The sequence below is a fragment of the Zonotrichia albicollis genome, chromosome 3 (genome assembly GCF_047830755.1).
Source record: "Zonotrichia albicollis isolate bZonAlb1 chromosome 3, bZonAlb1.hap1, whole genome shotgun sequence".
Classification (NCBI taxonomy): Eukaryota; Metazoa; Chordata; class Aves; order Passeriformes; family Passerellidae; genus Zonotrichia; species Zonotrichia albicollis.
In genome coordinates this window covers 77,182,107-77,206,750 of record NC_133821.1, presented here as the reverse complement: position 1 = coordinate 77,206,750, position 24,644 = coordinate 77,182,107, and the positions used below count along the sequence as shown (strand labels likewise).

At 37.6% G+C, this 24,644-nt stretch overlaps 1 protein-coding gene across 1 annotated transcript in view; it reads right to left on the bottom strand.

Moving 5' to 3' along the window:
- Positions 1-5,274: 5,274 nt before the first annotated feature.
- The window catches only part of FRK (fyn related Src family tyrosine kinase), a 48,466-nt gene continuing 29,096 nt past the window's right edge, over positions 5,275-24,644 (bottom strand). The window contains exons 3-8 of the mRNA XM_005490690.4: positions 23,941-24,101; positions 23,163-23,331; positions 15,459-15,617; positions 11,544-11,725; positions 9,483-9,648; positions 5,275-7,618 (exon numbers count right to left, since the gene is read on the bottom strand). Of these exons, the coding sequence (XP_005490747.2) occupies positions 7,425-7,618; positions 9,483-9,648; positions 11,544-11,725; positions 15,459-15,617; positions 23,163-23,331; positions 23,941-24,101 (1,031 nt within the window). The 3' untranslated portion in view covers positions 5,275-7,424. The remainder of the gene's footprint in view (positions 7,619-9,482; positions 9,649-11,543; positions 11,726-15,458; positions 15,618-23,162; positions 23,332-23,940; positions 24,102-24,644) is intronic.

The window sequence follows — 24,644 nt, the reverse complement described above, 5'->3', positions numbered from 1 at the left end:
TGGCTTTGGTTAGAACTTGCTTTTCCTGAGGTGGAGGGAGGGAAACACCCAACAAATTTTAGAAACTTCCAAGTTTAATGGGTAAAATAAAATATCCATACAAACCTGAAGATTTAAATGGATAACTGATTCAAACCCCAATTCATTAATTGATCTGAACTCTCTGCTTCCTTTTTTATCTCTTATCTGTTTTCTCTTGAGAAACTATGCTAACTTACCTAGGTCATTATCTACTTCTGCTGATGCAGAAAGTCACTGGCAGTAGGAACGGGTCTCCTGCTACTGCAACCTGAGGTCATGTAAAATCTCTCAGAGATCATGGGAAAACAGCTGAGCAGGGTATAAGCACTTTCCAAAACAAAACCTTTCCCTGCACAATTTCTGAGACAAGAACACAGACTTGGCTGTGTGTGAGCTCCAGCACAAACCACTGTTATTTCAGAAATCAGATGTTTCATCCACGTCAAAAGTCAGAGTGATCCCAATCAGGAACAACTCTTTTCACATGCCATAGCCAGATGAGAGCAGCTACTGGAGGCAGACAGCTGAAGCCAGTTGGGATATTCCTACACATATCCATAGTGTGCAAACAAATACTTAAGGTTTGTCACCAGTGTATGCCTTACTGTAAGGCAAAAGTTTTCTTAAAGGTAATTGACAGTGGTAAAATTTACTCTCAGTTTTGGTCTCCAGTGTGTGTGTTTGCCCTTTGAGGCAAGCAGCTTAGGAGCCAGACCCTCCTGTAGTCACAGTACAGACAGAAAAAGATCGTGCCAGCCTTCTCTCCCACCAGCCATGTTTGCCAATTTATGCTTTACTAACACCTTAGAGTCACACCCTGTACCACTGCTTTTTCCTAAGACACCAAAAGTCTAGTCCATTTTCTAATTCTATTTGCACAGGAAAATGCCAGATCAATATTAAGACCCTGGCATCGGGAATTTAGGGAGCCATCACAATCTCCTGTGCCCCTCCATCAATGAATTTCTCTTTCCATCACCCCTTTCCTAAAGAAACAGGCCTGTGTTTCTCTTTCAGGGAATGATGCGGTGAAGTTTGTAAAGTAGCAGTTCTCATACCTCATCTCTTCCAAATTGAGTACATTATTAATCTGACTATAGTAACATTATTCATTCATAGTTGAGGGTTCCCAAAGATTTGCCTGGAGTCAGCTCCAAAGACAGTCTGTCAGCTGCAATAGGAACCTATGTTATTATTGTAATCCAATGTCTGTGTGCATGGCAGAAGGACAGTTAAATAAATCAGGGATGACTTCTGGATTTCTAACATGTTACTGCATATCTGGCAGAGATGATAGCATAGATGAGAGCCAGCTTGCTAAGGAGACAGCCAATGCTGATGGTAGGAGAGGAGACAGTGATTACCAAAGTGTTGTGGTAGGAGTGTGGCTTCAGGTGACACTGCTGACTTTGGAGGACTGCTGTTTATGTTTGGAATATGAGGTAAAAGGAATGATGAAAGGTACATTTCTCTAACTTTTCCTTTGATGCAAATTAATTAAGAACTAAAGAGTTCTAGAAGAACAAATAAGTTCAGTTATCATTCTTCTGGCTTCTGAGAGGGCTGTGCAACTAAGATCTTGGTGATGACACAGAGTAGACAGCTATTTCTTATAAGAAGCTGCCTCAGAGGAAAAACAACCCACCAAATCTTTGTGTTCTTTTTTTATATTTCTGTATTTTTAAACCTTTGGCCGAGCAATAGAGCACTCTGGAATATGAGTGGGTTTTACTCTTTGCAAATGTAAATAAATAGATCATAGCACAAAAACATCCAAGAAAATGTTTTTTAAATATCAAGGATAGAAAAAATTAGTGAGAGAAAAAAATAATGTTGAAAACCATGGAAAGCCTCATGACCAACAACAGAAACTTTAGAACCTTTTTTTTTTTTTATGTAGCTTTAGGAGCAATTTTTATAGCTCAACTTTTGCTCTTTTTACTTTAGAAAAATAACACAAAAAACCTCTTTATCTCCCAGCATAACTAAAGAGTCTTTTTACTCTGTGACAATTCTAATCTTCCTGTAATGGTATTGGTAAATAAATGGGGGAAGGAGAAAGAAATTAAGACATTGTATCTGTCTTCTCCATATCTGCTTAATTTTGGAGAATTTATTTTGTTGAAAATAGTGGTGGGATCCAAGGTAAAATTTCTATCACAGTTTTCATTTCTAGTGATGCTGAGATCCAGAAGTTGGCTAAAATTCATTTCTGGGCTACTGAATTCTTCAAACATACATTTTAATTTTCTCTATACCAAACTAAGGCCAGACTGACTCCTTCAGCCTAATATAGCCATGAAGATTAAAATGCCAAGGTACTTTTCAGTGATTTCCCCAGCTTGCTCATATATACCATTGATTTTTTTTCTTTCACATTAGTCTTTTCTGAGAAGCCTGAGACTAAAAAATAAATTACATAGACCTGCTAATAGTAAGCGTGGATAGAATTAAGTCTTTTTTCATAGACCCCAGTTCAGTATTTTGTTCAAGCATAGACAAACTTGCTTCTGAGCAAACTTTTGCAGCAGTGGCTGAGGCACACACTGGCCCAGGTGTTGTTGGAACAGGATGAAAGCTACCAAGATTTCCATAAAAATATACCAGACACTTACACCCCTTCAAGCACAGTGGGGCAGCTCCTACATGCAGCATTTCTATTTGCTCAAAAGTCCATACACTACAAGTAGCTGACCAGTTGCAATGGCTGGGGGGCACTGAGGGGATGTGTTGCCACAGCAATTTTTAAAGTCATGAAACAGAAGAATGTGGGAGAGAGAGCACAAGGAGCAATCACTTGAATAAGTCATGTCCTCCATTTCTCTGTGCTGATAATTTGTTGAATCTGAACCACCACAAAAATAATGCACTCAACTGGTTTAGTTTCTTGTTTGCTGTAAGTTACAAAAATACACAAAGAAAATTTATGCTCATAGTCAAGTAATTTGGAGAGCAAGTATGGCATACAATGGACAATAAAAGAAAGCAGTAAGAGAGAGACAGACAGACACAAGGTTCCCTCTTACCCTATCATGCTTAATACCCCTGCATATGTTGTTGAGTGCAGATTAAGTGAAATGAGTTCTTCAATAGAAGTAAAAAATAAACACCAGGGACTCTCTAATACTTACTTCTCAATTGCATTGTTCCATAACTTTCTGAGGAATGGAGAGTTTAAGAAAAATAGAGGTTCTTTCTTTACGGCTGGATATTTTTAAGTTATCATTTGTAAAACCACATAAAATGATTTAGTTGTCAAAGAATAACTGAATTACATAAATAAAACATTACATAAAAGACATCTCAGTACAATTTATGTGAAGTGAATTTCACAAGAACCAGTCTATTGTAGAAAATTCAACTTATCTCTTCCTGATCCTTTTATTCTATCTAAACATAGAAATTTATGTCAGTTCAAAAAAAAAAAAAACTATTACTGTTTGTCATAACTGAATCCATTATTTTCCCTCCATGATCCATCAGGTAAAAACAAGTGCAATAGACAGTTCTAGCAGAGCCTTGAACATAAAAGGCCTCAAGAATAGAATGAGATCTGTTAAACCTATCTTGCTGTGCACTATAACTGGAAATGATAACCTTGAGGTTTAATTTAAAACAAGTCATAGAAAAGACTTCTGACTGTAATTGTTATCTGTCACATAAATAAAATTATCATGAAATGGAAATGGGCTTGAAAAGGTACAGTTTTGCTTGTTGCATTGCCTGTAAGCAAATTGAACTCTGTGAAGGTTTATCACTCTTTGCTGCCTTCTTCCTCCAGTCTTTCTTAATAATGGATCCATTCAACTGCAAATATATGGAAAGCGCTGAAAACCAATTATTAATTTTCCCTATTACTTTTTATTTCCAGAGCTTTACTGATTCTGTTGCATTCTGTTGTTGAGTTTTCAGACAATATCCAGAGCTATGGTGTTACATTTTTTTTTTCCCTGCTAGCCCAAGGAAAAACAAAAATCCAAAATTAGACCTCATATTAGAATGGAAGTATTTCCCTTGTATGGCAGCAGTTTCCAGACAGGCAAAATGAGGGAGTGATTGCAAGTGCATGGATTAGGTTGCAAAAAGAAACCAATGGATCTCAGAGCAGCACCTATGCTTCCCAAGCTTGGCCTCCACTGGATTGTTCAGAAAGGCAAAGGAACTCTACCAGGCACCAGATTTAGTGTAATTAGAGCAAGAGAAAAATGAACAGCCACTTTCCTGCTTTTCCTTGCTTTCAATTTGCTGTGAAAAGAAAGTGCACTGGTCTCAGGACACATAGCAGGGAGATGGAAACAGAGCTCAGGCTTGGAAGTCAAAGATTCACCAAACCTTTTCACCTACAATGCATCTTGGGGAGGACAGACATGCACAGGCTGCCTCAAAGACGAATGCAAAATTAATTTACTTGTTGCAGTGCCTATAATGAGACACACCAAAGTGAAGCTACCTGCTGCTTTTCAGACAGCACTGCAGGTCTCCCACCCTGGGCCAGCACACAGGAGAGGCAGCTGGCAGACCCAAACTCCATTAAGCAGCTGTGGCCGTGCAAGCACGCAAAGAGAAAGAGTGGCAGGATGCAAGAGCAGGGAAAGGTGCCTGCCAGCAGTAGCCCAGTGTGCCAGGCTGCATCACCTGGAGGCCATCACATGCAGCTGCCTGCTCCTCACACAGCGCAGCAGGGTGCAGCTCACTTGCAGCTTCTGCTCCTTTCAGCCTCAGGTGGCTCCTGAGGCCGCACTTGGTAGAGGGAGCTTGAAACGGCTGATTGCAGTTTGCAGCAGGTGGATTATTACACACCCTCCTCAGTGAAGGGTCTCATCTCTGCCAGATTCCTTCATAGCACCAACCACAGAGAACCCTGCCAAGGTGCTTCACAGGAAAAATGAATTTTTGGGGCACTGACTCATCATCTCCAGGAGCCTCTCTCTCCTTTGACTATTGGAGAAATTAAGGAGACAAGGTCACTTTAGCTGGACAAACAGACTTTCTGCTCCTTTAATGTTGGTTTCAGAATATATTCATTGTACAGGTGAGATTTCTTCAAAATTACTGATGTCACTTCAGTGGAGTTTTGCAATATCCTGTTGACTTCCACCCAAGGGCAGAGGCCAGCACAGAGCAGCTTGGACCAAATTAGTGTAATTTGGAACTCTGAAAACTTTCCTATTTCCTAGCTGTCAGTTTTTTTTTTTTACCTAGCAGCTTGTCTCCTTTGAAATGCACACATCTATGCTGATCTTTTAGCAGCAGTTTTGGGGTTTGGTTTGTTGGGGGTTTTTTGGTGGTTTTTTTTTTGTTTTTTTGGGCTTTTTTTATTGGGCAAACTCAGCTTTTATTTGCAACATCCTTGATGTCATAAGTCTGAAAAATCATAGAAATACTGCTTAAACAGGAAGATCACAAGTTTGATGCAGAGGTCTTTCCACATAAGAGCATTCCAATTATTATTACATAAACCCACTCTGTGGGCTTGGTTAACCTCATACTGTAACAGTGTTAAACACAGCTCCTAGCTAGACAAGAGATGCATGGATTGATGGAAGTTTGATAATCATAAATAATATCTTGTTGAGGCCATGAGCCTGAAGTTAGCACAAGTCTCAAAACAAGCATGGATGGAGGACAGCGGGAGACTTTGACTGGGAATCTCCCAGGCTCCTCCATGCCAATTCTTTTCAGATGGGTTTGGCAAAGCCATTCAACCTCATCTTCTTTCAGAGTGGATGATTACTTTCCAAAAATCACATGGATGATATGACAGCTAATTAATTATAGCTGTGTTATGCTTTACAAATTTAATTAGTATAAAGAGGATTAGTAGAGAGAAACACTGCACAGAAAATTAAGTTGAACTTAGACACAGTGTTGGAAAGCCACTGTAGTGAGATAGAAAGAGGAGAAAAATTATAAATAAGGAGAGGGCTTTTGAATAATGAGTACTTAAAGAGGTGTGTATGAAAGAAATGAGCAGTGTGCTACCTTCCAAAGTAAGAGGAGGGGGAAAGGAAATTAAAAATTAGAAGCAAGGCAAGCAAACAAGATGAATAGATTTGAAATATGAATTGAAGATAATCATACGGAAAAGATGTAAAAAAAGCCACCGAGATCCAGTAATGGATCTTACTGATATTAGAGGAAAATGGTAGCACACTTGTATTGACCTCACACTATGTCAACACAATACAGCTCTTAATTCCTGAATTATATTGTTAAATAATTAACTGATGAATCATAAGTAAATAATTAAAACTTGGTTCTGTAAGCCTCACAACTGAAAAAATAAAACTGTCACAGTGATACCAGATTTTAGCAGAACTGATACCGTGGTTAGGGAAAGGGTAAAAAAATTTAATGTCTATAGCCAGCTATATAGAGTGCTGGAAGAAGCACCTGGGCTCCATTTCTCCATTGAACAAAATAAAATGGATCATCTGTTACTTAAATCTCCTGTACTAAAGTTGAACCTGAAGAAAGTAGAAGAAAAGATTACTAATTACTCTGCAAAATACCTAGACTTGCCCTGCTGGAGAGGGTTTATGATTTGGGGAAGCAGGATTGAAAAGACAGTCACTCTAAAACACTGAGACAGTCTTGAGTTCATGTTAAAGTGTCCTTTCATCCAATATCCTTAAAATTAAGAGCCATAAAATAAAGCCTCACAGTTCAATGGACAAATAACTCAATAACTCAAAGATATTTTACAATCTTAAGAACAAACAACTTCTAATAATAATTCAAAATAATAATTTTGTTTCTTCTTGGAAAAGGAGTGCAGTAGACAAAATATAAAAAGATCAGCCTGTGCATCTACAAAATATAATAATTTCTTTTCTCCCATGAATATCTCCCATTATTTTCAGATTTGGCAAAAGCACATGTACTTCAATTCAAAGCAAGGCAATTAATTTGGATTCTGACAAATCAGAGCCATCAGTCACAGGATTACTTTTATTATTTTTTACAATGAAAGTACTCTGGGAGCACAGATCCTGCTGTGTAGAGCCATCACATTCCTTTCCGAGAACAAACTGATAGGAATTAAAAGTCTAACATTAAATAATTACTCCAATGAAGAAATTACAAAAAGCTACAATAGATACTTAGCTAGACTAATTTCAATTGTTTGTTCTTTCAACATGTCGTTTTAAAATAAATAGAAGACTAATTTTTAGAAACATCCACCCTCCAGCTTCCTGATGCTTTGTCTTGCAAAACACTTGTCAGCAGCAAAATTTTAAGTCTTTGAAGATCAGGGAGGGAATGAAGTGTACCAGGATTCTTCAGCACCCCCAAATAACCCCACGCCTGCGGTTAGGCTGACTCCACAGCCACTGTTAGCCATGTTGGCTAGGACATGTCCTTCAGGAGCAGCCTGAGGGCTCATGTCCCATGGCCTGGGCCTAGGTAAAGGAATAGATCTCGTTGTTGAAGTAGTTCTCCAGCTGGTCACTGAGGGAGTCAAAGGTGGGCCGCTCATCGGGCTCTGCATTCCAGCACTTCTCCATCATCCCATAGAGCGGTGCTGGGCACGTCTCCGGCTGAGGAAGTCTGTACCCATTGTCCAGCAGCTGGATCACCTGGTGTCCTGGCATACCTGCAGGCCAAAAGGAGTTCATCAGTCTACTCAGGATCTGCTTCTGGGTGCTGTGTGTTCCTCTCTCTTCAGCACAGAATCACCACAGAATGGTTTGAGTTGGAAAGGACCCTAAAGATCACCGGGTTCAAAGCCCCAGCCCTGAGCAGGGACACCTTCCACTAGACCAGGTTGCTCAAAGCCCTTCCAGCCTGGCCTTGAACGATTCCAGGGACAGAGCCTCATCTCTTAATGTTTACCAGCAATTAAAAACCAACTCCAACATTTCCACACCACCTCACCCTGACTGTGCCAGCTGCAAGGCATCACAAATAAGTTTGTCTGCATGTGAGGCTTTTCTTCCACCACTTGGGTTTGTCAAAATTTTTCAGACATCTATTTAGCTTAAATAGTTCCTAAATGCCTCTAGTCTCAGTGACTATGAAATCTCCTAAGAAAACCTGATCTGCTGCTGAATTTTCCTCAAATTTAGAAACTTTTTCCTAAAGTCAGCCCTGTTTCCACAAGGGCAGCTGGGCAATGGTATCCCCCCTCCTACATCACCACCAGTCATGCAGAAGAAACCATTCATTTCCCTCTCTTTACTGTACCTGTGTATACTAGGACTATTGTCCTGTTCTCTTCCAATTTTTTACTTTTTAAATTAAATCTTGAACTGTGCTCTTTTCCCTAGATCTCTGATGGTGCTTCGTCTGCACATTATCCACTGCCACCACAAATCAACATAAACTCTTCTAACTGATTACTGAGAACAAACTCCTGAAAGTAATACCAAGTAATCAAATAGTAAAATGACATTTTCTACTCTTAAGATACAGATACCTTTGCAAAGGGGTAATACTGAATGAGTTTTCAGACAATATCCAGAGCTATGGTATTACGTATTTTTTTTAATAAAATTATTTATTTATCTGTGCGTGTGTCCGTATGTACACAACTATAGTTTACATAAGACTTCAGGATATTTTGCTTTGCTTTTTTTTCTTCAGAACAATTTTGCAGGAGGTGAGGGTGGGAATCAAAAAGCAAAATCAATTTTTTCTTTTACAGAAAATATCAGTTTGGGACCCTGTGAAATGTAGTTTATGGCAAACGCACCACCCCTCAGGCCTGTACAGACAACATAACTTTTTTTTGCTTTAGTTCTTCCCTTGTGTTCTACTCACCAGCACAAAATGAGTCACAGTCAATCATCTCACTGATATCTTGTGTTATTGGAGCCACAGTTCCTTGAGCATTTCTCACAGTACTAGAAATAGTAGCTGCTCTCAGACTACTATATCTACTTTTGAGATTGGTGACATTTTATTTTTTAATTATTTTATACTTGTGATCCTTTCCTGTATGAAGACTTTTCACTGCAACAATCACACATGAGAGAGGGGGGTAAAAGCACCCTGATTTATTTTTCAGACACCTTCTTTCTGAAGTGCTTGTTCAGTGCTTCACACATAATCTATTCTTCCATGAGATATACTAAAAAAAAATTCAAAAAGGACAGGTTGGGAAACAAAAAAACCCTTCCTTTATTTCTTCCCTTTTTCACATTCCAAGAATTGGCATCTTTGATCTGATGATGAAGGAAAATAGCCAGCTGGATTAGGTGCCTCTGCAGTGCAGATTGATTCCATCAAGAGGAAGCTTGAATGTGTGCTGACCACAGCTTTTGCAAAGCTGCCAGGAGGCCTAGGGAAGCCAGAAGGTCTGCCCCACTAAATGGACCTCATCTCAACAACCGTGTTCCTCTCTTTAAGATTTTAACCCTTTAACATGCCCATAGTACAGGCATTCAACCTTCTTTTTTTGTGTTATTCTGAAATAAAGAAAAAAATTGGACATCATTTCTTTAGGTTAAAGTACTTACCATGATAAGGCATCTGCCCATAGGTGATTATTTCAAACAGAAGTATCCCAAAGGACCAGACATCTGATTTAATGCTGAATCTGTTGTAGCGGATTGCCTCCGGGGCTGTCCATTTCACTGGGAGTTTTGTTTCAGCCCTAGCTTCATATATTTTTTCATTTTCTACCTATCATGGGTAAAACAAAACAAGCCTGGTTTCAGACCTGCTTCAGCAAACCACTTAAGCATCTGACTAAGCTCAGTACGTGCTTAATCTTATCTTTTAACCAAACTCTTGTTTTTTAGGTAAGTACCCATTTTCTGAAGTCTACCATTGGATTCAGCTTTGCAGTTAAAAAGTGCAGAGGCTTCATCAGAGGCTTTTCTAAGGCATTTATCATTTCAAGCAAGCACACACCATTGGAGTGGCTCCTGATTAATTATGACTTGCTGCTGTGAATTCTGGACCTGGCATGCAAACTATCAAAAGTGTCAGGAGTGGCAGTGTAAGCATCCTGCTGACACTAGAGACCAAATGTCTCCACGTCTGGTCTAGAGTAAAGAGAGAAGGCAAGAGCAAGAGCTAATGAACTTCAGAAGATTTCTTCTGTGATTTATTGTGATGTTGAAGGGTCATTGACTTTGATAACAGTGGCTTAAGCTTCTTTTGGGGAAGAAAGAATAAACTCTGACTGATCCAAATTAACATATTTGTTTCCCCTGAGCTAATTAATGTAAAGTGTAGGTGAAAGAAACAAAAAAACTGTTGAGTTGCCAGTTTGTAGAACCATGTCCTTAAAGGTTTATCACAAGGACATCTAAATTTTGTGAACATTTCTTCTCTCTTTAATTCCTACACATAATTTAGTATACATAAGTCACACCTAAAGCCTCAGTCAAGTTTTTCACATGTAAATCCAGATGTACATGTACCAGATTTTGCTTTTTTGATTGTTTAAATATAGAATGCATATTTCCCAGCTGCAATGCTCAATGGTTTTGAAAATACTGGTTGTTATTGACTTATATCTCTATACTTATACAGCTGGTATCTTGACCATAACACTAATCTTTAGAAATAAGAAACATATGCATTATGAGCATTGTTCATTTAAAAAGATATATTTTTTATGTTAAAGAACTTGTAATACAAACTTACGCATATTTAGAACAATGAAAATTAAATTAAAAGAATTTTCAATGTCCCCTGATGCCTTTTTTAAGCCATTATTCTATATTTCAGTATGTAAAAAATCAAATTCTGTTATAAACTTCAATTTCTGCTGTTGGAATGGAAAAACAAAATGAGATGTAGAAGACCTTTTTCTCTGTTTTTCCTTCTCAGTGCCAGAATATAAATAAATAATAAAATCCAAGCACAGCCTCAGAAATTATGGATTTCATATTGAAATCCATAAAATACAGCAAAATAAATCTTTCCAACACTGATTAAATAATTTTCAGAGGTAGGAAATCTCATTTCTAAACCATAGCTCTTCCAAAGGGATACTTTGGCTGGTGACCCTTGGCATTCTCTGCCTTCAAGGACTAGAGAAAAAAACCAAAACAGTGCAGTGGCAAAGAATTTGCATCAGACTTAAAGCTCTGAGAGCTCACTTTACAAATGTTGCTGTTAGCTGTGGAGAGGAATAAGGTCCTTTTATGATTACTAACTGTGATCACAAGCACCATGGAGGCAGAGGGGAAGTGAACAAGGAGAGAATATACGTCAATACATTTTTATATGCCTTCCCTTACAGGCCCAGGTGTACAATCTTTCCATCAGTCCTCTCCATGTTGCAAACACTGTGGATAAATCTGGGTATTGCCAGGATCCTTCCTGGGTGGCTGGGAGGGAAGCAGACACCAAGATTCTTCAGACTGACGCAAAGGCACAGGACAACTTCTGACCTCACATGGGATAATGCAGGTAGAAGATACAAGTGAACATGTCATAGGTCATTTTCTCCCTCGGCTTGCCTTTGTCTTAACCCATCAATTCATTCTTTAGTTGGCCTCTTCCACCTTGTTCTCCAGAGTTAAAAGTTAAAAGTAAAAAGAATTAAGCCTCTCACAACTTACCTTAAAAACTCTTGCAAGTCCGAAGTCTGCCACTTTGTAAACATTGTGCTCACCAACAAGAACATTCCTGGCTGCCAGATCCCGATGGATATAGTTCTGAGATTCAAGGTATGCCATCCCAGAAGCCACCTGAGCAGCCATGTCTATTTGATGTGTCAGGGAGATTTGAGAGCCTCCATCTTCTGTTTAAAAAGGAGATGACAAGAACAACGTAAGAACATCAACAAGATGCTGATTTCAGACATAAATAACTGAAAACCTGCCTGGTTCAAAAAAGTCAACACAAAGAAACCAAATCATGCAATAGAATAAAGTAACAGCCCCCCCAAATGACAGGGATTTCTGAATGGCATTACTTATTTCCTAATAACTGAGTAATAATGCTTGTCCCGTCTTCTCTAAAACAGTAGATACTACACGCAGGAGATAATCAAGGCCAGGAAGGAGCTGCTGATGCAGTCCGAAAAGAAAATCTTTTATCTACTGATAGTAACATAGTATGCACCTTTCTGATATTAAGGGTTCATAAAACTGTTCTGAACCGTGAGTAAGAGTTTATGTCTGTACCCCGTGGTTGTAGCTAGAGCTGACTAAAGATGGAAAATCACAAAATTGTCCTTGTTCCCTGTTCTCCAATGATTCTGACTAGGAAAAATACCATCTGCTGTCAAGCATAACTAATTTTCACTTTCCAGTCCACTTGACTGCTTCATGCTGTTATCTCTGTTGTTGCTACTCAGGAGTAGGACTTCTTGAGATGATTGCAAGCTGCCTTCTTCTCCAGTAGAGCTTTTTGAAGCAATGTGCATGTCATTCCCACCACCAAATTCCAGAAACTGAGATTTGGCAATTGAAGATCATTGTTCAAACAATGTAGTAGAAGAACTTTGAGATGAGCAACTTGCCTCTACAAATTAAGGAGTCTCAGGCCATTAAAAACTGCAGCCAAAAATTTTAAAACGGGTAGGAAACAAAAAAAAAATTCATTGTGGTATAACACATTAGAGTCCAAATTTGTGGCATTTTGGGAACAGTTAACCAACCTTCTCAATGCAAAGAATTTAAACCAGGAGGTAATTGATTGTAAGCCAAATCAGTATTACATTCAAGGACCAATTCACACAATCCCAAATGCTGCAGCACTGAAGCATGGCTTTCTACCTCTGTAGCCTCTCACACTCTAAACAATTTCAACTTTGTTTCAGAGCCTTGATATCGAAAAACTAAATCCTTGCTGCTAGGCTTATTGGCAGCTCTCTGTCATCAGCTTGGCGACTTTTACTTACTGCCTCTGTGTTAGAGGAATAAAACTTTTGTAGCTGGCTGTTTTCTCTCAATTATTTTTAATTGATTTACAGTGATAGTAGTCTTAGTAGTGTTTTAAATAGCCTTCTCCAGTTCTGGCATTTTATTTGATGGAACTTTTTCATCCCACTAATGTAAACCTACCACGTTTCCATTTAAAGCCATTCCCCCTTGTCCTGTCACTACCTGGCTATGTAAAAAGTCCCTCTCCAGCTCTCTTATAGGCTCCCATTAGGTAGTGGAAGGCTACTCTAAGTTTATATCTAGTCAGCTAGCTATAGATATAGATATAGATATGTTTATATAACTTTCACATTCAAAATCAGGCACTACTGCTGAATTTATAAATTTATAAATAATCCCATGGATTATTCTTTAACTGATCAAGAAAATGTAGCACCTCCATGTCCTTTTTTACTAATATTTTTTGACAAAACCCTCAACCTCATATGAAAAATTTATTAGAGAAAATATTAAAGAAGTCTTGGGGTCTGCACCCCGTTCTAAGCAATCTATCATAATCGCTCATATAGAAAAGACAGGAAAATATTCTCATTGACAGATATCTGACAATAAAAAAGAGAAAAATAAATAAGCAGCACTTTCTCCAGTGAGGGCATTGCCTCCACAATAATTCACTGAATTTCAAGACTGCATACCTGCCAGAACAAGCCCTAGGCCCATCAGAATTGATAAAAGCAGTCATACATTTATGACAATCTCATTCACTTCCAATAACAAAGAAAAGTTTTCAGGTGCATTTTTCTCATACTGGTGGCAGCTCAATAACTCTGCATAGCAGTGCTCATCAAGAACTCTCCCAAAGTACATTTACAGTGTGCACAGGGAATTCCCATGTCCATCATTATTAAGTAGCTGTCATTATGGGGAAATGTGATAGTAACTGTGAATAAAATATTAGGGACTTTTAAAGCTGGAAAAGCATACCATATAGTTCTAGGAGGGGAATAGGAACAAAGAATATCTCTGGACTTTCCTCCACTCTAGTTTGCTTTATTTACCCATAGTGCACACAGAGACAGAAGCCTTCTGAAAATGTTTTCCTGTTTCCTGCAGAGGCTGAATCACAAGAAAACTTAGCAGGAACTGTGCACTCCAGCTGATACAGATCACTTCCAGCCACAGAGCTCTATATGAGCTTCAAATCTCTTTCCTTATTTGTCACACTGACAGCAATGACTTTTCTCTGACCACAATACCTATCAAAACCCTTGGATCTCTGCCTCCACCTCTTAGTTCTGTGCACCTCCCTGTGCATCGGCCATCAGACAGGGAGGGATACCACTAGACTGGGTTTCAACTGGGCATTTTTATGGATATCTTGGTGGCTGCATGGAAACCAGCTGACTTTCCACAGCCTCTGATGAAGAGCTACAGGAGCGGGCACTTAGGCCAGGAGCAAAGTGCTGTGCTCATGCTGGCAGCTGATCCACACAGAGGCTGCAGCACTGAAGTGCTCTGGACATGTTTACTCTATGCACACTAACAGGCCAATTTTCACATCTGCAACAGCTGTGACTCATCCTGCCTTTCTCAGAGCTATTTCTCCAGTGCAATAAATGTTTCCATGCACGCCAATCATTTCCTGATGTGCCAGGCTCTTTCAATCAGATAAGCTGCAATCTACACACAAAGGCACCAAAGATGAGGATTTGAAGGAAATTTGTGCCTTGCTACCTCTGGCCAGCAAATGCCTACAAAACTGTGGATGATCTGGCCCAAGGTCATGGCAGACCCGTTGTGGGCAGCTCCTGGAAGGGCTGTCTCTGTGTCAGAGATTTCTTTAGCTGTAATTGTGCATGGACAGACCCTCATTTAAAAATGGTTCCACAGAGAAGATGGGGCAAGGCATGTGTCATGGTAAATGCTGTCTGTGGTATTACACAGGGCTTTGCTTTATTGGCTGCAAACAGAGAAGAAATTCAGTATGACAACCGTGGCAAACATTTTGTCTTCAAGAAATCATTACAGCTTTAAAGACATTTAGCATCTCACAGACATCTGCTAAACTGAAAATGGGTAGCAACACTAGAATCAAGAATTTCCCAATAACAGGAGTGAACTTAAAAGTGCAATCATTATGCTAGTCTGTTCCAGGCTGTACAATTTTATTTTTAATTATTATTTGCCTTCAAAAGAGCACTTCGAAGTGCTACTGAGATAAAAGCCCTGATGAGATAGGCAAGGGACAAATTTGTAGTGAAAAGCTATCCCTGACTAGTAATAGTTTTCAAAGCTGTTAAGTACATTTTGTGGAAGTGCTTCTATTTCATGTCAAATATGATGACCTATCCTTCTGGATACTTATATTTTTATTCCTTTGTGTATGTTCCCATCTACTCCTAGAACTGGATGAAAAAATATGAGCCATTATTATAAGGCAAGAATCAGACTGTGGATGCAATTCTTTCCTACTTTTAAAATATTTTGGTTGTCAAAAATTCATAAACCTTTCTGCTTTTCTCACCCCCACACATGACAAATAATGCAGCTTTTACATTAAACTAGGATGTTGTACTTCTATCTTTTATGTTAGTGTATTTACTAAACTGCAGCACTCTTAAAATGAGTTTAGAGTCATTTACTTACTTTTAAGGTATTCTAGAAGACTTCCAAATCTCATCAGCTCGGTAATAATATAAATTGGGTCCTCCAAAGTGCAGACAGCATAAAGCTGTATAAGCTTTGGATGTCTCAAGTTCTTCATTATTTGTGCTTCCCTCAGAAAGTCTTTTGGATCCATTGAACCTGAAACAACGGCACATAACAAAACCGAGGTTATTAAAGGGCTTTCTACCAGCAATCTTAAGGGAGTAACTGATATTGTTTTCTGGTTTTGAAAGAACATTAACATCTCAAATCTTCACAGTTCCCACAGAAAACAGACAGTGCAGCTGAAACAAACATTTAATGAGTGAAATATGCCAGTTGTGTAGGGACAGAGAACATATGTGTCCCAGCCACCAGAAATATAAAGGCTAAAATCAAACACCCCCAGGACTCCACCAAACAGGAAAAAAAAGCAAGGCTAGAATGTTAAGGGATACATTTTAAGCAAACAACTGGTTAATGAAAGGATAAGAAACTGAGGTGAGAGTGTCTAGGTAATGAACATAAAATTTCTGAGAGAAAACTGGTGCTGCAATAAAAATTTGTTGCACTATATTTTCAGCTTCACCAATTAAAGCCTGAAAGCACTGAAATCAGTTTAGCATGTGCAGAGATGGTGTGTGCATTTTATATATACAAAAACAAATAACTATTTATAATGATCATGCAATAGCAACCCTATCAAAAATACCAATGTATGCACAGATGAAACATTAATTTTACAATCCCTTTAATACCAAAGTGTCTTAGCAGCAAATGACGCCAACTTTTTAAGTGTTACATAAGATCATAACATTTCTAGTTCTATTCATATATATATATATAGTGAACTCATGCAGAAACTATGTCAAAGAAGCAGTCAGAAGTGGCACAGGAAGCCAAAGTCACAGCAAATGTAGAATTAAAGGTCATGTATCCTGAATAGGGGATTGATTAGGAAAACATGAACAAATAAAAAATCAAAGCTTTCTAGATGAATGATCCAGTAGTGATCAGATATTGTCAGGTGTTTGAGGAAGCTGGTGAATAACATCTCCTTCAAAACGCTTGTACATGCAAATGTGAAATTATTTAACTACTCGCATGTCTCCTTCCTCCCAAATCAAAATACTTTAATTAAGAAAATATTGCAGTTAAGATTGGAGAGGAAAATATCTAGTTATCCAACTTATTCTGCTCTATGCCGTGTTTAAAAACAAACTCATCTTGCTCAGCAAGCAGACTAAGTAATTTGAGAAGTCAAGGGTGCAAGAATAAGAGTCTTTATGGTTGTTTTTTTTTAACATTAGGTAATCTATAAGGTTCATTTGGGAGTTTGATTGTGTTCCAAACATGGATGTTTAAATTAAGTGAAACTCTTGGAAGATGTTAAATGGCTCAGCAATAAAATTCCAGCTGATACTCTGTTCTACAAAAAGGACTAGAAAATCAGCCTGTTCACCCAACATCTACCTTAAATGCCACCTCCTGAAAAATGCCCCAGCCTATTTCCCAAAACATAGGAATGATGTGTGATTTCTTATCCTCGCATCAATACAAGAGGAAAGATTCAGAAATGCTTCTGACATAGACTTTATGAAAAAAGAGCCACTGGACATTGCTACATGGGAGAGCAAAGATTACATTGCAAGGAACAGGTACTCCTCACTTCCTTTTCCTCATACTTCCCTTGGCAATCCCATATTGCCCAATTTGGTGAGACTTCATAGGATGTCATTAGGAGGAGTGGTCAAAGTATTTGGATTTCCATCAATAAATGGCAAGCAGCCAATAATGTATCTCCTCAACAGGTACAAGCTATACTCATTTTCTTTACTCACTGTCAGAGGAAATTGGGGGCCTTCACAAAGAGTAAATGATCACACCTGATCTGGATAAAACAGAGATTGAGACAGGGAGAAAACCCAAAATATCTGTGATTACTCTACATCCTTTTCTTGTTTACAGCAGCACAATCTTTACAGATTTACTCAAACTTTCCACCAATTCTAGTTTTAAAAAAATAATTGATAAGGTTGTCTTTATAGGGTTTGGACTCACTCTGATATTTATTTAAAATTTTACCCCATTTGCTTACTTGTTTCAAGATATATGCTTTGTCATAAAAATCAACCAAAAATCTACAGCTGCATGGTGAGAAGCATTCTGCCTCCAGAAGCAAATGCATCAGTGTGAATTATGATTTAGCATCAGTGCCAAGATTTGACAAGTTGATCCTAAAAACGATGAACTACTTGCTCACTTAGGGTCTACCAAATCATGGACCCTCTATGGATCATTATACAGGATTTCTTCACACCATAGAATTTGACAGTCTGATTTGTTCCCACCATCAAAGTTTGCCTACAAGGAATTTCTCAATTTAATCATGCTATAAACTTCTCCCAATAAACTGAAACCAAGCAACATGTTTTTCAGATATGACAACTTTCAATAAATTGATCAAGAAGGAAGTTTTCCATTAGCTGAATAGCTGCAAATCTTTTTCTACACTGTAAAAGCAAATAACAGTGACAATAATGATAACAAACCAGAAAAAGATCAATAAGTATTTCCCGCATGTTTTACAGAGCATATGTAACCTTCAGTTTTACTTAGTTTATATCTTTAAACAGCACAAGTAGCAGACAGTGCCCCAATCCCCCACAGCCCTGTAGATCTTATATTGTACTTCATAAGAAGATTGGATGCCAAATGAAAAAAAGTTAAAAGTGTCTTTATGAGTGCTCTGCCTAAGATTATGTTTCAGCAACTGAATAAGCAAATTAAAAACTGCCTCTAAAAGAAACCAAACATGCTTGTTACAAATTAGTTGGATAAAGCCTGTCACAATAGTGGCAAAGAATTTACAGTACATCCCTTTGAGGCAGGAAACACATGCCAAATGGAGTTTGAAATAACTGAGGGGGGTTTAACTTGTAGTTAAATATGTATGTTTTTAATGAAATACACATTTTCACCTGTTAGTGGTAAACACAAGATAAAGAACAGGTTACTGTAATTAGAAACGACTTGGTCATAAAGCAATCGGTTAACATAAGCCTTTATTGAAACAAGTGGAGGTTTCTATTGTCTAAGATACCAGTTTGGGAGTAAATTCATTAGGACCTGAAGAAAATATGGTCTTGATAATCTGATTTTTGAATGAAAAATGTTTTTCTAAATGTCAAAGCCATTCTCCAGAACAAAATGTTAGAATCTCTTCCTTTGAGATGTTCTATGTTGTGCTGCTTTGCCAGGAAGCACCACTAACTTAAGCCTACTTAAAACAGTTATATCAGTTCTGATTAACTTATCTTTGAAAATATTTTGTTCTAGATCTGAGGAAGCTTCACATTCTAAGATAAACCCTGATAACCTGGAAATGAGTTAGAGAAGGAGGTTAGTTATTTTCCAGATTCTACCTGCCTAAATGTAAATGGCCCTTAAATATTTGATAAACCCATCCCAAGACCCTTTGTTTGCAACTTTTCAATAAACCTTCCCAAATTGCTTCAAAGTACCCTTCTTCTTCAGAAGAACCTAGCCCTCTAAGTAAAGTTTATAGAAAATTAATTTATGTGGAGACTGCATTAAGCATATAACTATGATCTTCTGAAGAATTTTATGAGTAATAAAGAAATAAAGTTTTAAAACTAAGAATTTGGCAACGCAAGAAACTAAAATAGCCTTTTCATATTAACAGATGGATAATATATGTTTCTGGATTTTCTCAAGTAGCTTTGTCACCAAACAGAAGTAAACTTACAGATCAGTGTAAGGCCACATACTGAATTAAATGGAATAAAAAAATCTCTTTTGTTTTCAGGGAAACTGGGGTACTCCCCTGAGTACGAAGCTTTTTACACTGCATATGTATTAAAGAGATGAAAAATTAGAGAAATTAAAATGTTATGAAAAACTCCACTGACAGTACCAACCCAGACATTATTTTGGAAAAACCTCCTGAAAAAAGAAAATCATGCTTGGACAGTTTCCATGCAGAGAGAAGCTTGGGAGATGCTTTACAATGTGATAATGACAAATGTATGCGTCAGCTTCAACAGGCATAAGGAACTTTATCAGATACAATTAATTGGTGATGATAGATGTCTGCTTCACTTGCTGACAGCTGGAGAAGCAAGCTAGCCCAGACAATAGGTTCTAGAAAATCCATCACACTCAACATAGGACAAAGTGCAAATCCCTGCTGCAATGATTTCCACTTAAATAGAAAAATCCAGTGTCTCAGTGAAGAAATAAAAACAGAAATGTGAAATGACATGTTCAGGGACCTGCATCAAGATAGTGCTGTGCAGAGCCAAAACCAGAAATAGCAACTGCTGGTTTCTAGACTGTTTTCCCATCTACTGATCCCTGCACCTCTTTGAAAACTATGGGTCAACAGTTCAAAAGTCAGAGGCAAAGATGTTCTTACATTTTGTTTTTTCATTCACACATTCACGGCTATGGCTGGTAAAATGTCACAGATGTCTCCAAAGCAGAGACAAGTGAACCAGTGGACAAATAAGAGAATTATCTGAATGAAAGCATCACATTACTGCTGCTTTCTGTATACAGTCACACTGATCAACAGATTGTAAAAGGAATAAAGAGAGGTAATGGGCAAGACATTGACAATGATATTTGAGAGCAAAGAGCGGAATGATCTCAGATATTTTCAGTTGTTGTAATTGTGCTGGAGGGACAAGGGGTGGATTGCGTGCAAATTGTTTACTTTGGTTTTGTGATTATGATGTTTTGCTTTTGTTGTGGAGAATTCTTTTTCTGGACATAGGATTTGAGGTGTAACCTCGCCAGCACTGAGCAGAGAGGGACAATGGTCTCCACCCTGGTCTCCCTGACCACACTATTGCTGATTCAGGCCAGGATGCCATTGGCATCATTGATTTTAAGCCTTTTAGTAGCAATAGCTAGAGATTAGTTTAAGTCCAGAAAAAAAATTGTTTGAGAAATGAGAAGGACACTATATAACAATATTTACATTTAGCCTTTATATATATATAACAATATATATTTAGCCTTTCTAAAGACAATTGAAAATTGGTTAAACAAGAATGGAAAGAATAACTAATACATTCAAATAGGCTTTTATTTTATTACAAGAAGACATAACAAGGGTTAAAAAGAAGACATCAGGAAAATTCAAATGTGAAATTAGGTGCAGATTCTTACAGTTCCTTCATCTTAGGACTAGAGGACTTCTCATTATTGTGTAGTCAAGAACAAGCTGTGTTTTGATTAAATATAAATGCTAATCCCAGCAGAGGGATGATGTATAATGGCATGTAGCAGTAAAGTATTCCAAAAATATATGGTCTAGAACAGATATACAGTGCAAAATAATGCTCAACAGATAACCCCAAAGTTACAGAAATCCTTTCTGGCCTTAAGACCTATAAATCTATGACATTCTGATTGCATTATACTCTTATCTATTGTTCACCAAGTGATTGCCCTTGATCAACCTGCTCCTGCTTGGTAATAAGAGCATTGTTCCATTTCACAATTTCTCTGGTGATAAAGCCTTTTTAGCAGAACTCTTTCCACCTCAGCCCCTTATATTTGTCAGATCACTTTGAGTTTAACACACTTCTCTGTTTTTCTGATGACTTGCATGTCCAGAGAGTCTACACTGTAAAACAGCTTAGTGAAAAGTCTGTAGTTTAAAATACACTCCCTCTCGCCCCAGTGTAAAGACAAGAGATTTAGATCTTTGAGCCAATCTACAGGAGAGGTGTATTTTATAGTGTGTTACACTTGAAGCCTGAAACATTGCTTATGTGAATATTGGAAGCTTCAGTGATCAACACTATTTATTTCTTGATTACTCATTAAGTATTATATTTTTCATTCATTTGTCAACTTTATGTTATGGTGAATGAAATTACCAACCCTACCCTTTGCTGAAATTTTATTAGTACCAAGATAAACATTTGTTACTCAGATGAGGGTGAGGGTATTGTGGTTTGTCTTTAATTAGTGAAGTGTTATTCCTCATGAGTAACAATGAGAACAAGCTACGGAAAACCAATGTGCTGATTACTGTAAGAGACTCCAAATGCCTTTCACTATATAGTGAAAAACAACTTATAGAAGAGGATAATTCCCTGAAGAAGTGATACTACAAGGTTAATTGCTTATATTTATGACTGTTTGAACTGTTTTTGTAGAATGAGATCATTCACAAAGTACAGTGATAAGAGATTCAACATTAACTACATAATTAATCAAGACAGCTTTGGGAATCAAAGTCTTCATTCTGAGCAGCACTATGTGTGACATTCAGCTTCCTTATCACAGTGTTAGGTCACAAACTCTCTGCTATCCAAGCTCTGCATCCAGGTGGGGCTTCTGTCTGCACTGACTCAATACAACCCAGCATGCAATCAGTGAAACTACTGCTGTCGACCTTAGCAAGAGTCAGACTAGAGTAGAAAAAACGGAGATAGAAAATTATTGATTAATCGAGCCCTTTTTCCCAGGTGAACTATGATACTACAAAAAGAACCACAGTTGAAGGAGTTTCTTCCACTATACTGCGCTAGTCTATACGTGATAACAAGTCTGCAGCAAGTCTTATGTTTATTCCAGTGAAAAAGAGATTTCAAGCTGGTTTCTGTTTGCTGAGTCACTAGGGAGATGCACCTGTTCACTGAAAAAAGTATTGTCTTTCATATAAATTGTAGAAGGTCTTCAATGTGAATAGATTTCATATTTTCAGCTAAGCAGAAAAAAAAAAAAAAAAAGAAGAGGGCTTATTTTCTTTCAGTTTGCATGTCCCAAACTACAAAAGATATCCTGATACAAGAGAGCCTTGAAACATATGCTTAAATTCCTCCCTGTTCGGTAGACCACTCAAGCAGTGCTCAAGCATATTGATGTTGTATTGAATCAAAGGTCTGAATCTGTTCTGCTTCCTGAATCAGGCACATTAGTGCCCAACACAAGCTTTTTCAATTAACCACAGCTCATGCTGTTATCTCTTTTTTAAAAACATGTATATCATCCAAGCTGCCTCTCTTATCTATGTGGTTCTTGCCATCTGCTGGCAGATATTTTATGTTGTCAATTGAGAATGCACAAATTACTTGAAGTTAATGAAACATAATTAAGAAAAATGCTAAAAACTGTATTAGTCACAATCTTATATTGCATGCAAATAGTGAGTATAAATGTTGTGTATCTAAAACTTTTAAAAATTAAAAGCAATACTAGGATTAAAGCACTCCTTAAGTACAAACTTAGCATAGTAAATATTCTATACGACAGAAGAAATCACTGTAGTATAGCACCAAATCCCTAGAAAAACCCTACAGATGACAAAGTGCTTGCAAATCAATTACTTCACCTACAGATTATTCAATCTACAGTGACTCATTTCCACACAAACAATACTGTAAAAAAGAGGTACAACTCTTGTTGTGGTTGCCTTTTCATTTGATACAGATGTTGAATTAATTCAGCTCATCTAGAAACAGAAAAGTGTATAAAATTCTCATTCAAAATACCAAAGAGTATCTAGACCTAGAGCTTTACTAATCTTCATGTCTAGGTGTGTGGATTTTAGGAATGAATGCATATATACAGATAGGCTCTTACAGATAGGCAGCATTTAAAAAGTAAAGGAGTACTCTTGCTAATAGCTCATTAGCATTTAAGATATAATAATAATTCACATACCTGGTTTTAATGTTTTGATTGCCACAGGGGTGGTGTTATTCCACAGTCCTTCCCATACTTCACCAAACTGACCAGATCCTAATTTCTTCACTAATTTCAGAGATCGTCGGTCTATCTCCCACTGATCAACAGTTTGGTAAGATAAATCAAAAGTAGCAGGAGTTTGTATCTTGTAAAAGAAAATAAATAATACACGTCAACAACATATACAAATCATTGTTAACTATTTCATGTAAAGTTGGAACAGATATAAATAATGTTTTCTTCGAGTATACACATGCAATAAAGTGACCCAAGAACATAAAATACAACCCTCATACTGGGTGCTCTTTGTTAGAAATTAGAAATACGCTAAAGAAGTCCTCCCATGAAAAGCAAACATTAGAAATCATCCCTCTAGCAAGCTTTTTGAACTATGACGTGTTGGTTGCCAGAACCTTGTGGTTTTGCCTCAGTAATTACATATGGACAGCTAGAGTTATGAAGTTGAAGATTTCATTTCCATATGTATTTATAAAAAGGTATTCATAAATCATGATTGGCGTATTCCTCCCCCCCCCAAACACTTGATGATTTTTTTCAAAATGGCATGGTACTTTATTATTAATTTGTCAAACGTAAGAATGAAACTGTAACACTAGCCAGAACTTCCTGAAAACAAGCAGATCATTAACATTCTGAAATGGTGGAAGCAGATATGGTGTCAGCACTTTCTGACAGATATCTAATGAGTTAGTTCACAAAAACTAGTTTGCACAGTGTAGCATCCACGCCTTACCTTTAGGCATGGCTGTCTGAGCAACACGCAGAGGCCATCACGGTTCTTGCTGTAATAGTCAACCAACTCATTCAAAGTTTTAAAAGTTTTCCTTCTGGTTAGGAAAAAGCTTTCATCCATCCTTCTGATCCTGTAGTGCTTCACAGATGTACCATCAAAAACTAAAAAGATTTAAATATATTAAGTTTCTAGGAATTATTGAAGTGGTACAATATCATTTATACCCAAACCACCATAATGTTCTTAAATATATTTATGAGGACTTTAAAATAAATTATTTTAGTTCCAAATATGACAACTATAAAAAAGCCTCTTTCAAATCAAAGTCCATTGTTCAGATAGCTTAACACATCTTTTATATCAGTCGTCAGCTATTCAGATTTGGAGATTCTCCACCAAAAGAACTGATGTAGAAGTACATAAATATATCTTCTGTGAGGCAGCTCATGTTTCCCATGTTTGAAGACACCAAAACCAGCCAAAAGCATCTAACTGACAGCAATCATTTAGCCAGTTTTTAGTATTTTCTTTATCCTCCTTTATTTTAGTGTTAACATTCCAAATAGCAGCTGCTGGGCTGGCAGGCACTTTAGAGGAAGTAGATATAGCCTCCACATAGCCACTGTTCTCTGAAAAGTAGAAAAAAATCTTCCAAGGGTTTTTTCCAAACTTTGTGCATGTTTGGAATATGAAAAAATCAGGTG